The sequence below is a fragment of the Emydura macquarii genome, unplaced genomic scaffold, assembly GCF_026122565.2.
Source record: "Emydura macquarii macquarii isolate MOO-44397 ecotype Brisbane River unplaced genomic scaffold, CSIRO-AGI_Emac_v2 contig_3517, whole genome shotgun sequence".
In the NCBI taxonomy this organism is placed as follows: domain Eukaryota; kingdom Metazoa; phylum Chordata; order Testudines; family Chelidae; genus Emydura; species Emydura macquarii.
The window spans coordinates 4,031,095-4,048,589 of NW_027133654.1; the positions used below are offsets into that span (position 1 = coordinate 4,031,095).

At 36.9% G+C, this 17,495-nt stretch overlaps 1 protein-coding gene across 6 annotated transcripts in view; it reads left to right on the plus strand.

The window, feature by feature from the left end:
* Window positions 1-17,495, plus strand: part of LYST (lysosomal trafficking regulator) — a 164,146-nt gene that overhangs the window by 52,998 nt on the left and 93,653 nt on the right. For 5 of the 6 annotated variants that reach the window (XM_067535985.1, XM_067535988.1, XM_067535989.1 and 2 more), the window contains exons 7-16: window positions 1,034-1,195; window positions 2,281-2,437; window positions 3,246-3,472; window positions 6,497-6,563; window positions 7,980-8,089; window positions 9,042-9,465; window positions 11,035-11,179; window positions 14,587-14,760; window positions 16,251-16,408; window positions 16,636-16,826. In XM_067535985.1, coding sequence (XP_067392086.1) covers window positions 1,034-1,195; window positions 2,281-2,437; window positions 3,246-3,472; window positions 6,497-6,563; window positions 7,980-8,089; window positions 9,042-9,465; window positions 11,035-11,179; window positions 14,587-14,760; window positions 16,251-16,408; window positions 16,636-16,826 — 1,815 coding nt within the window. The remainder of the gene's footprint in view (window positions 1-1,033; window positions 1,196-2,280; window positions 2,438-3,245; window positions 3,473-6,496; window positions 6,564-7,979; window positions 8,090-9,041; window positions 9,466-11,034; window positions 11,180-14,586; window positions 14,761-16,250; window positions 16,409-16,635; window positions 16,827-17,495) is intronic. The other variant, XM_067535987.1, reaches the window with a different exon arrangement.

Consider the following 17,495-nt stretch of genomic DNA (forward strand, 5'->3'; position numbering starts at 1 on the left):
AAAGGGAGTGCTCTTTATTCTCTTCTAATACAGTACCATTTTTTGTATGGCACTTAACCCCCCATTCCAAAATGGGTCTGTGTCCTGAGGAGGCTGTCTAAATTGGATGGATGTGTTGCAAACAATGAGAGACTCAGTGGTGGAAAGTTTTATGCAACAGAGCTGGGTTTGAAGCAGAGTGAAGTGTTTCATGCACAGGCTGATGGAGACTGTTAAAGCTATAAAATGAAATAAAAATAATAACTTGAAGTTAACAGTGGGTGAAGCAATGAAAGGAGTACTGAGTGGAAAGTTTTGGACAGAGCATAATGCCTGAGAGGAGCATAGGAGGAAATAGCTTCACAGAAGAATTCCTAGAAGAGAGATGGAAAAATTGCATTACTTAAATCCAATATTGGTGTTGAAATAGTTATGGACCTTCACAGTGCCAAAATGTTCAGTTTATCCAGTATATTTGGGTTTTATCTGGTAACGTGCATTGTAAAAGCAGCATGATTTGAGGTTTAGGGATGAGATTGGAAGTCAAAGGACTACACGTCAGGTTTGTCTATCTTTGACTTGTTTTGTGGGCTTGGGCAACTTTCTTAACCTCTGCCTCATTTTCCTAGTCAGTAAAGTGGGGAATGGGTAGTGTGAGGAGTAATGTTTGCAAAGCTGACTGAACCTGCAAAGGGAGAGGGAAGAAATAGTGTGTTTTAAAAACTTGATTGTATTAGGATTGTACTATGAATTGGGAAGTAACTAGTTGCCTAAATTTCAGCAACATGAAGATTGTTTGATTTACTGGATGACAGAGAGTAACAGATTTTCATACTATTTCGAGTGATTGGGAAGGTGCTGAGAATGTAAATGGCAAGGGAATTCAATCCATTTAGATAAGAGATTGCTGGTGGACAGGGGAAGCTAAAAATACATTAGAATACAGTAATCCATTGTAGAACTATTGGGACTGAACATAATATGGATTTTTTGTTTAATTTAGCCAAAAGTGGAATAACATCAAGCATCATGGATGTTTGTTTTCTTCATATAGAATGTGTGTCTGGAAGATATATTACTTGAAATGCGGGACCAGCTTGCTCAGTCAAGAGCAATTGAAACCGACTTAGCAAAACCTCTGTTTGATTCACTGCTTCGAGTTGCATTGGGAAATTATTCTGCTGATCTGGATCATTCTGAAGAGAAAACTGAGATGGTAAGCAACAATATTAACACTGTGACTAAACACACATAATGTGGTTTGAGGGGATTACTCGCATGTGTAAAGATTTTTCTGGATCAGGCCTGTAAGTGCTACTTATTGTAAATAAACAGGCATACATTGTCACATTATCAGAGGGCATATGAACAGGCTTGTTTACAATTAATGTTTTTAGGGAATCATTCTTCCTTGATGCATGTAAACACCATTGAAGTTAGTGGATGCCTGTTTTATTCACTGTTTAGATTATAAATAAAAGAGCTTACACACACAGGGAAAAACAAGCAAGTTAAGTATATATTATAGAATTGATTCAGGGAGAATAGATCTGAAGCTTATGTTTCTGGTCACTTTTCACTCTCTACAAGGATTAATTACCGCGCCCCTCCTTCTCCCGCGCCCCCCCTCCACCCCCCCCAAAAAAAAATAAATAAAAGGAAAGGAAGGGGAAAAATAAAAAGAAAGCAATTTTCAAGGGAGCTCTTCAGTGTGGGATGCTGATTGACCCTGATGCTTCAGTCCTAATGTTCAGAAGACCCTTTACAAGGTATGAATTATCATCTCCATTTTACAGATGGGGAGATGGAGGAGAAAAGAAATCAAGGTACTTGCTCAGGGTCACAGTTGGTTTGTGTTGGACTGGAAATCAGATTTTCTGATTCATTCTCCCCTCTCCTCCTCCTCCTCCTTCCCCCCCAGCAGCCAATGTTTTAACTGTTACAGATTCAACTTTCTGGCAGCATTAAGAACATGGGCCCTTTGGCAGAATCCTTTTTCCTGTTTGTTTTTTTAATATAAATTTTCAGTTTTGTCATTCATCATAAAAAACATCAGCCTATATTTTTGCTTTTAAAAATACCCCCCAACCCCTTTTATTTTTTTCCAAGTGAAGTTTTGACTCTTATTCGTAGAAACAGTATTTCCCAGTAGGTGTTATGGGCTATGCTTTTCCCTCCACTTTCATGAACAGAGGGAATTCTTATCTGGAAGATCCCACAGCACTTGAGTTTTTGAATGAAAGGTGCTCTATACATGAAAATGTTGCTTAAAAGTTTGTTTTTAAAATATGGATGTCCCAGATACATCATACTGAAAAGGAGTCTGTGTGCCAATCTGAAGACCTTTCTGAAGAAGCTGAAGAATCACAGCGCTGTAGTTTTAAACTCTTTGCTGAAGAGGAAGGCTATGAAGCAGATAGTGAAAGTAACCCGGATGACAGTGAAAGCAAGGATGAAGGTAAATGCAAAGTTTGCACAAGCATTAGGCAAAATCATCTTTGACTATTTTATAGACTAGCTTTTACCATATGATTCATGTGAAGTACTGGGCTTTTCCCCAACATTCAAAAGTAGAATGGATTGCAGAGGCCTTAACAAATTTTCAGTTTAGCTTATTTTTGTAGTATGAAACAACTTGTATTGTAGGAGAAGGTAACAGTTCACATCTATTTTATCTAAATGTTATGGGGAAATGTTTTCTGCATTGATTTTTGCTTCTGTCAAATTTTCTCTGAAGTACTGTTGAGTCATTCTCACTGAAGTATGTTATTGATTGTGATCTAAAAGCAGTTTCTTCTCCAGTTAGGGTCATAAGTAAGTAATGGCTTTTTATAAATCCATGCTCAATTTTTTACAGTTATCTTCTTTGTAAAATATTTCTTAGTCTGATCTTAATGTTTTTGTTTGTATACTAACTTTTCTGATAACATGGACATCCATTATTCTATTTTCTTGTTACAAGATTGATTTTTTCAAATTAAGCATAGCAATGTAAATATTGCATTTTTATAACAATTTAATCTAAAGTGTGAATTAATTGTAATTGAGTTGGAGTTGAAATTTCAGTTTGGCCTGTCAGCGTTGCTGTGTATAGTGTAACTCTGTGTAGCATAGATGTCTAATAAACAATTGCAAGTGGTGGATTTATCTGTGGCAAGCTGTCTTTGCTTTAAAGTTTTAGTAGTAGTAATCTTAAAACCAAATCTAACAATACCTAACTAAACCAAAAAACCCACAAACAATCAACAAATTTATTTTTGTTTCAGGAGCAGACACTAAAAGAGAAGCAGGATGCACTAGCCCTTCCAGTTACTCCAGTGACCTAATTGAAAACATAAATCAAGGAGAATTAATATACCCTGAAATCTGTATGCTAGAATTAAACTTGCTGTCTGCTGGCAACCCAAGCCTCGATGTACTTGCCCATGTTTTCCAGAGCTTCTTGAAAGTCATCAGGCAGAAGGAGAAAAATGCCACTTTCCTTATGCAACAGGTAGAAGATGAATATAATTAACAAAACAGAACTTGTATAGCATGCTAATTAGGAAGTTGATGAAAATATAATGCAAGAGAACAATGAAAATATTCTAGTATATACTCTTGCATCCTCTGTTATTTCATACTGGAATATTTAATATAAACTGAAATATTTTTATATGACAGAAGTTACAAATTAGTGATATATAGTGTTAAGTTTTCAGACAGTATATTTTAAATGATGTACTGAAAGCTGTTTTACCTATCTGTTTTTTTAAGGTTAGTTTTGCAAAGCCTTGTTATTCCTATGGCTGTTTGTTTTGTTGCTGAGGATAGTGGCTTTGCAGCTGACCAGCATATTTAAAAAAAAAAATTATTACAGCATAAGGCCAGTGTTGTAGCTGTGTTGATCCCGGAATATCAGAGAGACTTATTGGACCAGTTTCTGTTGGTGAAAGAGATGAGTTTTTGAGCTATATAGAACTCTTCTTCAGCTCTGTGTCATTTGAAAGCTTCTCTCTCCCACCAAAAGAAGTTAGTCCAATAAATATTACTTCACCCACCTTGTCTCTTTATAAGGCCAAACATTTGTGTATCCAGGAGCAGTAACTCTCCATCTTCCATTCTGGCTACCTGTTTTTCCCTCTCCACCCTCCAATTCTTTTACTAGCACCATACAGCCCACAGGAATCATTACTGTCCCTTTGCTAAAGTAATCCTTGTGCATGATCCAATTAAATAGAGACTGACAAAGACAAACCTGTACACCACATATGGAAGGTGACCATTTGCACTCTATGAATACATACCTGTGATCTCCTGAAAGTCTTGTGCACTCAAAAAATTTTGAAGCATTTTGTGCTTTTATTTTACTCCCACATAAGGTTTCTTTTAGCAACTAGCATGCCCGAGTTATTTGTGGAAGAACTGTGTCATTTTTTTATTCTGGGCAATTTAGAAGGCAAATTTGAATTTAAAATAGGAAATTCAGAGGAAATTTTTATTTAGCCTTCTGTGTCAGAGGAATACTAATAACAAATTCTTTTAGATACATCTCCATGGAGGAGGGAAACATGGCAAAGTACAAAAATCTTACATTAAATCTGTCATTCATGTAATCATTTTGATTATATGAAAATTGAATCTTTAGAATAAAATATTAGATATGTTTTACCGTTGAAATTAAAAGCCTTAACTACCTGGGCACCTGTGATTTGGAACTGGTCCAACTGATGCCCTTTGTATCAAGAAATCTCCACTGTCTGAGCACCAAATTTGAGTGTAGTATGGATTCAAGTTGTTTTTCCAAACTTTACTGTAATGCGTTTGGCTGCCCTGCATCCCTCCGTAAACCTTCCTTTACAGATAAACCGGAGGCAGACAGCCACAATCTCAAAAACAAACCATATTTCTCAAATACTAAATAACTTTCTGTGTGGTGGGGCGCAGTTACTTGCTTCATCTTTTATCCACAACCTGTTAATAGTCCTATCTTCCTTTTATGAAAGCCCTTGATTCCTGGTGAAGTGCCTTAGGGCAATCTCTGGTTGATCATTGGCCTGAGATGGAATTGCAGTGTATTATGCAGAAGCAGTGTGGTTTAGTGAATGGGGTTCTAAGAGTCAATGAGATTTGTGTATTATTCTTGGTTTGGCTGCTGACCTGCTGTGTGAGGAGGTAACTCACTGCACCTCTCTGTTCCTATTTCCCCTGCAACACTTTGTCCATCTTATCTATTTATATGAAACATTTTTGGGGGACAGGGATTGTCTTACTAGGTGCAGTACCAAGCACAGGTGCAGCCTCTAGTCTAAGAGCTATAGTAATTTAGTTAATAATTATAATTACCTCCCAGAATTCTTTGGGGTTCAGTTTCTGTGCAGTGTTCAGCCAAACTGAGAATAAAGACCTAGAATATCTGATTATTCTGATTCGGGGTGAGATTTTGTGAAATCATTAGGTTTTTTTGTTTTTGTTTTTAAACAGATTTCTTTAACATGCTTTTTATTTTTTTTTTAATTTTTATTTTTTTTTGTAAAAATAAAAACAATTTCCTTGATAAATGATAGTCATGTAATTCTTGTGGTGGTAGTTTTATCTCTACTGACTTTCCATGGTATTTTTATGACTAAGTTAATAATTCATCTAGTGGTCTGGTCTGTTCATATAATGTTGCCTATATTTGGGGCTTTTTTATTACATTAAAAAGGTGAAAAGGCTATATTTTTAATACAATTTAATGTATTTAAAATATAAATAAAACTTTAGGAGATTGTCTTAGAAACCCAAATCATGCTATGACTCTGTGAGGAAAGAAGGTGGTTGATTGATTGTATGTTTATTTATTAGTCACTTTCTTTTCTCTCAAAGGCTGCATTTAAATAGACCCTCTTTCTGAAGACTCAAAACCCCAGGAAAATATATATGATTTGTTTTCTTTTTAAAAAGAGGCAAGAAAACTTTTTCCAAATCTAGCACAATGTTGACTTTAGAAAGAAGAAAAGGAATATGGATCTGTTGTACCAGTTTAGTGATTTATGAACAAAAGTTGTTTTGGAGACTGGGTTATGAAGGATGCCATTTTTTTTTACTAGTAGTGAAAGTGAGTTTGCTTTAAATTTTAAAACACTGTTTCATCTTTACTTGACCTGAATGTGTAACTCGCTTACATCTGTACAGTACATTACTGTACAGCACTTAATAAATTCGTGGTGATGCAGAAAAGATGGCATAGGTTCCTGCAATGCAGCCTGTAAGAACAATGAGTTCTCGAGTAATTACCAGACTAGCAGTAGCTCAACAAATGGTGCTTTTGGTCTCTTAGTTACCTTGATCCCAAAGGCTGTCTCATAATCACAAGTTCAATAGTTCTTTGATAGAACAAATACTAAAAATCATGGTTAAATTACTGGAAACTCCTTATTTGACAAAATCAGTCATGGATATGATGGAATAATACTTAAAACAAATTCTGTGGAGTTTTGCTCTTCAAACTGATGTGAATTATTCAGATAGCTAACTGTAACATTTTCCTTTGCAGGGAGCTGTAAAAAGTCTTTTGGGAGGTTTCCTAAGCATCTTGACACAGACGGACTCCAGTTTTCATGGTGGGTTTTAATTCTTTTTTTTTTTTTTTTTTTTTTTTTTTAAATACTGAAATTATATTAATGTATATGTTATACAGTGACAAGTATATATGCTCAAACTTTTAACTCACAGCTATTAATGAACATGCAAAATTGGCAAGCACATTCATTGCCACGTGCAAATATCCACACTTACATGTACAATCCAAGTACACTTGTATTTTACTCTTTTTTGTGCAAAAATATGTTGGGTTTTTTTGGCTTTAGTTTTTTGGGTGGGGGAGTGATTGGAGTCTGTATAATGCCAAGCAGCAGGTGTGCCTGCAGACTTGACAGGCTGGCTGAAAACCTGGACCTAAGAGGTTGGTGTTAGTGTTTCTATTTTGCAGATGACAATGTAGCTTTTTCAACAGAAAAATTACCTTATTATTTCTATATTTTAGAATCAATTTTTTATTTGCTTTTAAATTTTTAAAAGTGAAATTAGCATTTGCAGGAAATTTCAGCTTGATATTTGAGGGTCAAGTCCTCAAGAAGTACAGCCATGGCAGTGCAAGCCTCCTGAGAATAGGCCATTTATGTAGGGATACCTTTTGTGTGAGAGTGTCTCTATTCCCAAGCATCTGTGATTTCTTACCTAAGATTTCCATAGGATTTAATTATAGTGTGTGCCATTGTGGACTGCGATCAGCCAGCTTTCCTGTACTGCACATAATTTAAACAACTGAATAAATGTCTGGTACTAATGATTTTCTGGTTGCTATTAACTCTCCCTAGAAGTGACAGGGTTTGTGTCTTGCTAACAGGCACCTCCGATTTCCCTTTTTCCTTAAATTTAAAAAAAAAAAAAATTCTTACCAGAAGTGCCTATTCTAATATAGTAAATGAGGTAGATGAGATTATTTGTATTCATTATGTCTGATTTTTGTCGTAGAGGTGGTAGAATGATACGACTCCATCTGATTGTATATAAAACTTAAGGCTCAGAATTTGGCATGGTCTCTTTTTAGGCATTTATTTGTGAATATTACTTAATATACTGCACATAAGTAATATCCCATTTGCCTAGAAACATTTTTATCCTTGAATGTGTAGTGAACTATGGTCCTTGTGCATTCTGTTCCATATCTCTCACAGATTTGCTGTGTGACGTTGGGTGAGATTCTTAACTCCTCTGTGTGGTGGTCTCATTTTAGCAACCAGAAATAATACCTGCCCCATGTGAGGGATGTGAGGCTATATTCATTAATATTCTGAACTTGAGATCCTTAATGGAGGACACTTCACAAAAATGTTAGTTCCAATGTTTTCAGTCAGTTTATTCTGTCTCATCTTAATGTTTTCCCCAAGCAAGTTATGGCAATAATATACTATGGCATTGTATGAAAAATGCTTTTTATTTAAGCAAATTTTTATATCTTTTTATTATCTATATAGCATGCCAGATAATGCTGGTAGAGCTTCTGGTATCTTTGATGAGCTCGAGGACGTGTGCAGAAGAGTTAACGCTTCTCTTGAGGATATTTTTAGAGGAAACACCTTGTACAGTAAGTATGCTACAGATCAGAAAATTCCTTCATGCAGCAAAGAGTGAGGCTAAAGAAATTGACAGGTAATATTGCAGGTAATACTAAGGACTTGGAACATGTTATGTACATTCTAACCAGTAACATTATAACTGTGCCACTTAACTCTGGTTAAACACTAGTTAAAAGACAAAGAGATTCATTTTGCTTGGCACAATAAAATGTGGGGGAAGAAGTAGGAGGGAAAGGAAGATGAGTTATAAATATAAATTTTTTTTTTTTTTTTGATGGAAGCACTTGAGCATTCATTCTTCAGGTGCAAGGAAAAGTAGAGGACTTTTGAGGAGACTGGGCTTTGGCATGGGGAGATGGATAGTGAGAGGAGGGATTATACATATATTGAAGGTCCTTCCTGTTAATAATTGTGTCATAGGCAAAAAGCCTCCCAGTTTCCAAGGAATTATCATTATTTTCTGAACAGGAAACATTTTCTTCAGTTAACTAAACAATATTTGAGCCTACTGCTTGTTGTGGGCATCTTGCTGAACTGTATTTTTTATCAGTAGGTTTATGCAGGAGACTTTGGACATCCTTCCATTCATTCTGTTCCATGTTGGAAGAATAACTTTATGATATAGGCATTTTATTTAAATAGTAACCAACAAAGCATGAAAACATGGAGGCCAAAAAATAGTCTGAGATTTTTTGGGTGCCTAACTTGAGAAATTTTGGCCGTAATCTTCAGAAATGGTGGGTGCCTACAACTCCTTTTGAAATTAGTGCTCAGCACCTCTAAATTAAGCTAAATTGTCTTAAATTGGGCATGCAAATCAGAGCTCACTTCTGAAAATGTGGATCTGAGTTTAAATGAAGAGGTTTCTTTTTATGTTAGCTATGTATTATGCAGTAGCAGTTGGCCATATGGTGTTAACGCAATTTGATTGTGGTTATTTTTCTGGTTTGTTTCTCTTAGGAGATACTACTTAAAGGTATCTTGAAGATTGTGGAGACGAATATTTATATGAGCCCGTTACAATATCTCTCCTTCCCTTTGCTGCAGAGCCCAAATTTAAATAGCAGTTCTTCACAAAAACCTACTAGTGCACTCAACAGCAAAACCATAGGACAATTGAAAAGAGCAAAGTTTCCCCAAAATAAGAAGGAAGCAGATGGTGAGTATTTGACTCACCAGCTTCTTTCTTCTTGGCATGTAGCCCCAATCCACTTGCCTTTGGTGGGACAAAACTGTTGGCCGCATATGTCTGAGGGCTTCAGTGTCTCATTGTGGTTTCATGTGGAATGTGTTCAAGAAACAGAAAGTCCCACAGAAAAAGGGAAGAAGATGAAGAAAAGAAGCAAACCACTAATTGTGCGAGAGAGCAGTTTTGATGGCATTGGTAAGTCATGATATTTTCTCACAAATATTTAGTTTACTCAAATTGTATATCTGTGGGATTTCAGATATTTCTAGTAGACATGGACAATACTAGGTCTGAACTGAAGAGAAAGCTATAACTCAACATTAGCTGCTCTGTCCTATTACAGTTAATGTATGGCACCCAAGAATGAACTTGGCCTTGTATTTTTTGGAACATGTAAAGGCGTGTTAAAATGAACTCCCACTTTCAACATTAATGTGGAAAAAAATGAAAATATTTAAACTGTTAAACTTTTAAGTTACCTAGACCGTGTCGATAAGAAAAGGTATTAGTAATTTCAGAAATAGCACAGATTGTTTGCCCCGCTTTGACTTACTAGCTCCCTCAGCACTACTGACTGGTGTTCTTGCCGAATTAGGAGCCAGAGGATAGTAAGATGTTTGTAGTGCCATCATAGCCTATATCAAGGAAATGAAAGTATTCTAACTTTCAGTTGGAGGTTCTCTAGAGAAGTCTGCTTTTGTCTCTTGAGTTCATTTTGGTCCTTTAATTGAAAAGTTGATGAAGTTGTATAGTTTTTTTGTTTTGTTTTTAAATGGGAGCTGGTAATGCTGATTATAATTAGGGTTACAAAATAGTTTCAGACTCTTATTCAAGCAAGTAATTTCTCTGAATTAAATGGGGCTACATATTTGAGGAAAGGACTGTTGCTGCAAACAGGATAAAGCCTGAAACCTTTTGCTTTCGCATACTTCTACAGCTTTTCAAAAACTTCAGTATCTGGACAGACTTTGTTCTGTATTTGGTCTTTACCTAAAATTTATCTCTTAAATTTTATTTTATTTTATTTTATTAATTTTGAGCAGAATTTCTTTGACTGTAGTGAGTGAGGGGAAAAATACTTTTCCCATTTTAAACTTCTAAACACAAACTCTTACCCAAGGGTACAGAAAAAAGGCTGAAATCCAAAACTTAGCATGTTTGTTCCTAATTGAGGACTTGTGCCTTTGCTTAATGGTAAAGGGAAAATATTTAACAAATTCTGTCCAGACAACATTTTAAGTATTTATTGGTGCACACTAAGGCTCCTGGCCAACAAAGCCCTTAAACATAATTAACTATAAGCACACAAGCAGTTCCCTTGACTTCAGTGGAATTCCTCATGTGCTTAAGTGCTTTGCTGGGTCAGGGCCTAAAATCCAAGTGAATTGTGCCTGTACAATTATATTAGCTGCACAGCTGTTTCAGTGTAAAGATGCTGATTCAAAGAACAGGCAGGTTTATTGCCTCCAGAGGTTCCCCTTCTCTCCCCCTCCCCCAAACTAAAGTGGAAAATGTAAATGCATGCCAGTGAAGATCCCTTCTAGAAAGTACTATGTAAACGTAACCAAGAAAGACCTCGGGCTCCAACGATGAGACTATAACATAGTGTTTATACTAGTCAATTCACTTTTTAAAAAAGTGTCTTATATCTAAGCTACTTTTTTGCATTTTGTGGACTGTAAAACAGATGTTATTGTAGTCATGGTACGGTTAATTATAAATGCTATATATGCTATTTTATTTAACATCTGTTTACTTTTCTAGAAGAAAGGAAATCTGTACAAATGGAGTACCTTAACTTGGGAGACAAACTTGTTGAAGGTGGCTGCATTCATATAATTTCTTTGGGTTCCAAAGCACTGATGATACAAGTCTGGGCTGATTTGAACACTGGAGCTTTCATATTTCGGTACTGTATATTTCTTCCCAAAAGTACGAAGAATTCATTTGTAAATTCTATAATGTGTGTCATCATTTTCCAATTGACTTGGAGTAGCACACAGTTAGCCCCAGGGTAGAATACAAAGCTAAGGATATGTAAGGGCTATAGATTTACTGCTTGCTTACAACAGAAAGATCATTGACATCATGCCATAAATTTACATGGTGCTTTACAAACCTAAAGAAACATTCCCTGCATACAGGCTCCAGTCTTTCATCTTGTTTTACATAGGCACAAACCTATCCCTGTGCAGAGCAAGTTGTAAAAGACTTAAGACAAATAAGAGCTAATAAAGGACTGCAGATCAGGATTGAAGGGATTAAGAAGGAAGGAGGGAAGTTGCTTGGATAGGTGAATGGAAGAAGAGAAAAGCAATTGATGCATAAGAAGAGGGAGGATGTTCCAAGCATAGGAGGTGTTATGACTGAGGAAGAGAGGAATTAAGATGAAAGGCTTCTCAAAATGGAATGGAAGAATGAGATGGAAATGGTGATTATGGCTGAATTGTTTTACCCTTGGATCCTAGTGTAGACAAGGTCCAAGACTGGCACCTTCTGTAGTCACCCAAATAACAATGTTAGGTGCCTTTTAAAGAGGAGGAGGGTCTTCTAGTTAGGAGACTGCACTGGAAATTGGGAAATCTGGCTTCTGTTCCTGGTTCTGCTACAGATTTTCTGCAAAACTTTGGGCTAGTTGCTTATCCTCTTTTCACAGATGAGTTTAATACTTACCTACCTCAGGGATATTGTGGGGCTAAACTGACTGTTTGAGGTTCTTGGATACTGTGCTGGTGAGTGTCAAAGCAAAGCTACATACATTAAAATATATGCTCATTTGAGCATCCAAATGTGGAATCTTGCATCTAAATATGAAAATTGAACTCCCCATGACTGGGATACCTGCTAATGCAGGGCTGGCTCTTGGAGCTGTGGCTGTTTCTGCTCTCTTTGTTGAGTCATAGGAAACAAAAGTATTTGCTTCAGATGCCATTTTTTTCTTACATTTGGCTTTGTGTATATGTAAATACATTTTTAGTTGTGATAATTTCACACAGCCTTATATTGAAGGTGGCACCAGTGTTATAAATGAAATAAACAACAGAATCTTATTCAGGGGGACAAGGCAATATGCTGCATTTATTGTGAATACAAAGATTTTATGAGCAATTGCCCTCCCCCCACCTTCACCCTCTGGCACACACAATTCTGCAGGCAGAATATATTCACCAGCCTTTGAGTTGCTTGAGCCAGTCCCTCTGGCCAGCTGGACTGAACACAAAAGTGGATCTGGGCTCTGTCGGTCATGAATCTGATGCTCTTGGATGTTTGCAGAACGAACTCAAAGTTTCCATTTCTTCACTCCATTTTTATAGTACTCTATGGATTTTGCCATGTCATGCTGCCTCTGTGTTTGATGTGATTATTAATCACTCTTGATGTTGCAGACATGACAGCTAATTGGGATCACATATCTACCAAATACTACATTCTAATAATCAAACAAACTACAATCTTAGAAAGAAAATAGATGTCAGGGTAAAATTAACCATCAATATGAATTCCACTGCCATTAACAGAGGCCTATTTACAACGGATGTTCCTTGATTTACACAACAAATGCATTCTTGATAGGCATCAGACACTTACATGTTATAGCAAAAGGACCTCAGAATGTTCCCAAACAAACATACATAAGTTCTGAGGAACAACACTCCAAGGTGTTACAGAATGTTAAAGCAGGATGTTTCCCATTTATAGACACAGTTATAGCTCTAGAAGCCCAAGACGCTAAGATGTCTAAGTGACAGCAGAATAAACATCAGGATGTTAAGCTATCTGTTGCTCTTTCTTGTTAGATTTCAATGTGTTAGGCCTTATATAGCTGTTGGTCTCAGATACAAACTATTGCTTTCGGCCTACACAAGTATGGTGGGGTTGTCCTGTAACTTTCTAAGAATGACATAGCTTTTAAAGGGGCCTCTAAATAGAAATGATTTGCTATAAAGGTATTTGCATCTCTGAAAACACAAGTAAAGTGCTATGCCAGAACCACCATGTTTTACAGGCTACCAGTAACATTTAAGAATTGATGTGCTGTCATTAGTCTTTCTCTGTTGTTTTACATCTGTGATATAGTCTCTTTTATGCTATGTTTGTTGTGTTGCTGGTACTGTGGCAAAATGCAACTTCATTGTAAGCGGCCTTGGGGATAAATAATCACCCAGTTTTTATTTGTATGATCTTTCTTTTATGTTGCAAAAATATTGCAACTAATTCTGTATGTATTGCATCTTTTAGAAAGAATTTAATAAAGATTTCAACATTCAGTCAGTTCGTTGTAAGATAACATTTTCCGAGATTTTAATTGATTTATTTTAGGCCTTGTCTACAATAGCACTTATGCTGGCTTTTGTCGCTCAGGGTGTGAAAAAAACACTCTCTTGCTGACATAACTACTGCCACTTGTTTAGGTGGCTTCATTATGTTGGCAGGAGAGCTGTACCAATACTGTAATACTGTGCCAATGCTGTAAGGTTTAAGTGTAGACTAGCTCTTAGGCTGGCCACTGCCCTGAGGTTCTCCCCTAGCAAAACTTTAAAACCATGAACAATTGAAATAGTAAATAGTCAGTAGTCCCTCATTTTTAAACAATCATATCTGCTGTTTTATCAAATTGCTTATATTCCATGGGTGATCTAATTTAATATTTAGCATTTGTATAGTGTGTTTAATCTTCTAAGATGTTTTACAAACATAATTTACCCCCATAAAGTAGGTAATGGGATAATTCCCTGGATTTTTAGAACAGGTATCCAAGTGCTTCATTAACTTTTTTAGATCCTGTCTACACTTCCCTCTGAGATTCGGTGGCAGTCAACGGGAGTTATGCAAGCTACGCAAAAAACTTACATAACTCCCGTTGACTTCTCTGCTCCTCTTCTGCTACGCCACTTGTGAAGGTGGTCTTAGTACGTCGATTTCTGGATCGACTGAGTGGGTCTTCACTGACCGCTCAGTTGATCCAGAGAAATTTGGCGCCATCAGTGTAGCCGTAATCTTAGTTAAGTAACTCTCACAACACCACAGTGAAGTAAAGGGGTGTTATTTAATAGTTCGGGAAATTCAGGCAGAGAGATGTTAAGTGATTGTATGGCTTGGGGAAAGTCAATGTCAAGAGTTCCTGACTCATTCTTAAGTGCTCGGTCCACAAGATTACAGCTCTCTATATTTAAAAAGTATATTATTAATGTAAGTTAAAAGGTATATTTCAGAATAAAACTGACCTTAGACCCAGTTAGAAATGCAATTTTTAAAATATAAATAAAAGTAGATATCCATAGCTTTTTACCTGTTCTTCCTTTGCTATTTTTGTAGTATGTGTATGGATCCGAATGATGAGATGAAAGCTGGCCTGCTGGCACAGGCTGAATCATCAGAGAACGTTTTCCTTATAGACAAGTGGCAGCATTTGGCAATAACATACTTGCAACAGCCAGAAGGCAAGAAGAATATCCATGGAGAACTGTCACTATACGTCTCCGGTCAGAGGTAAAGTACATTTCAGAAAAGTCTAGCTGTAACTGAATCTTTAACAAGCCAGCTAGTGGAAACAGACTAATTCCTTAAGGTCTTCCTGGTGAAGAGAGAGGGCACTGAGCCACGGTTCGTAGAGGGGACAGTGTTGAGATTCGGTTCTTGAGGTGGGAAAAGAGGGGCATTGTATAGTGAGTTCTAATCTGCTTTCAGAATCCATCTTCAGCCTCAGCCCTATGTCCCATACGTGATCAGTTACCCTCACTATGAACTTTGTACTGATCCACCAAGTCAGGAACCAGCAGAGTAGTCAGGCCATTACAGGTTAGTGGAGCTAGTAGCTAGCATCCTCTCCAAGGCAAGAAGGCAGTTGATCTGTGGAGGGGAAAGAGGAATTGTTTGTGTTTTGGTACCTTGCTGAGGAGGAAGGCATATTTTGGGAGGAGGGGCCACTCATTTTTTGAGAATAAGTTGCAGAGGGCAGAGGAGAAGGAAGGTGTTAAATGTCTGAAAACTATCTTCTGCTTTTAAAGTGTAGATTGTGGAGGATATGTAGATTCTCTTAGTTTGAAGTATTAACTTAGTGATTGGTGTGCTGCCTTCTAAAATACTTGGATATACCAAAAAGAATTCTGCATTCTTCCTTCTTTAAAATAAAAATTATTTTAGAATCTGTTCAGCAGGCAAAATAACTTGGGAAATCTTCATTCTGGTATAACGATGTTAAAATTGTTCTACCAGTTACACCATATAGTTTAGAATTACAAATCCAATTTCAGATTAACGAGTTAGTTGTCAGTGTACAACTGCTGTCTGCTTTAGTGAGAGTGTTCTTTTTGCCAAGGGTGTGGAGTTAATTTTAAGTACTTCATCATTATTCTGTTGTCCATCAAGCACAACAGCATTGTGCTAATAGTGAACCTAGAGAAACCTGTTAGTTTCACTTTCTTGTCAACTATCTAAACCAGGGGTGGGGAACCTTTTTGCTGTCAAGGGCCTGATCGTGGCCCTGGCGGCGGGGGAGAATTCGGCGGCGGGGGGGAAATCGGCGGCACTGGGGTTGCGTGGGGAGCGGGGGGCGGGGAGCGAAAACAGGCAAACGGCGGCAGGGTTTCGGCAGCGGTCATCGCTGCCCGCCGCCGGCCCCCCTCCCCCAACGGAACCTCGCCACAAAACCACGCCGCCGCCGAATTCCCCGCCGCTGCCAGGGCCGGACCAAATAATTCACGGCCCGTGGGCCGGACGTTCCCCACCCCTGATCTAAACCAAGTGAAATGCAAACAGTAAATAGTATAAATTGTTAAATATATTCTTAAATCTTTTGTAGTAATTTAAGAAGCTAAGGTTTAATATTATATAATATATATATTTTTATCTTGACAGTGAATATTTAACTTTCTGGGATCATGTTCATTTTTAATATTAATCACATTTACTGTATATTAAAGACTATTTTAGATAGGTTTTTCAAGAATATTTAAACTTTGCTTTTTTATATATTTTAGGAAATGTGAGATTAGTTTAGATTACACGGTACCAAAAAAACCAAGTTTATCTGACAGCAATAAAACATTTTGTATGATTGGCCACTGCACATCATCCCAAGAAGAACTGCTACGAGTGGCTGGGAAATGGGATCTGGGAAACCTGCTTCTCTTTAATGGTACTTATATATATTTTTTTGCTTTTTAAATTGTTTTCCGTATAACTTTATATTAAAAATATTTAAGGTATGTAAATATGAGTTAAATGGAAATGTTTTAACTTACTACAACAAAAATACAGGTTCTACTAAATAGTAAAGAGATCCCTGAATTCAGTGTTGCTTGCATATGAATTATTGTAAACAGTTTGAAAATAGATCATTTAGATTTTTATTTCTGTTTTTAGGTGCAAAGATTGGTCCAGAGGAAGCATTTTATCTATATTCCTGTGGGCCAGACTTTACCTCTGTAATGCCTTGTAAATATGGCAAAACCTTGACCGATTACTCCAAATACATAAGTAAAGACATTCTGCAATGTGAACAAATTAAGGAACTCTTCATGAAAAAGAAAGAAGTGGACATCGGATCTTTAATTGTAAGTTTCTAGTCCAGGTTACAGCATTGCTCCTGAACTCTTAGCAGTGCATTAATAGACTGGGGCCTTAAATTACACTGGGCACAGAAATCTTGGGCTGCACAAGGATTTTTATTTGTGCTTCTGTTTTACTTTCTGTCATTTGAGGCCCTCTGCTCTCCTAGAATGGGTGTTTCCTTGGGGCCTGATTGACTTCAATGAGGACTCAATAGAAAGGAGTCCCACTGATTTTAATGGAAGTTGAGTTGGGCACCTTATTAACAAGTAGCGGATGGCTTTTGCACTCTCCATCATTCATCAAGATTCTTTTGCCCCATTGTTTTGTCTTCATTTTCTGTTCTGTTAATTGCTACTATGTATTTTTTCACTTGTATCTGGCTGAACATGAAACTTGAAGGCATTGGAAACATTTTATGAATGGGCTCCAGGGGGAGAAGATGGAAGAGTAGGATAGGTGGAATGCCTAATGAACCAGAATGATGTAATTCATTAATATATTTTGCTTTACAGTAAAGGAAGACTAAAATATTTACAAATAGCTATATTTCACTGAATATTTTGCTGTCTGCTGATGAGGTGTGTTGACTTTTAAGCCTTGCACAGGAAAAAAAATTAGTAATTTTTCAAACAAAAGCATAGCGTGTCTTTCTGAAGTATGATGATAACCCC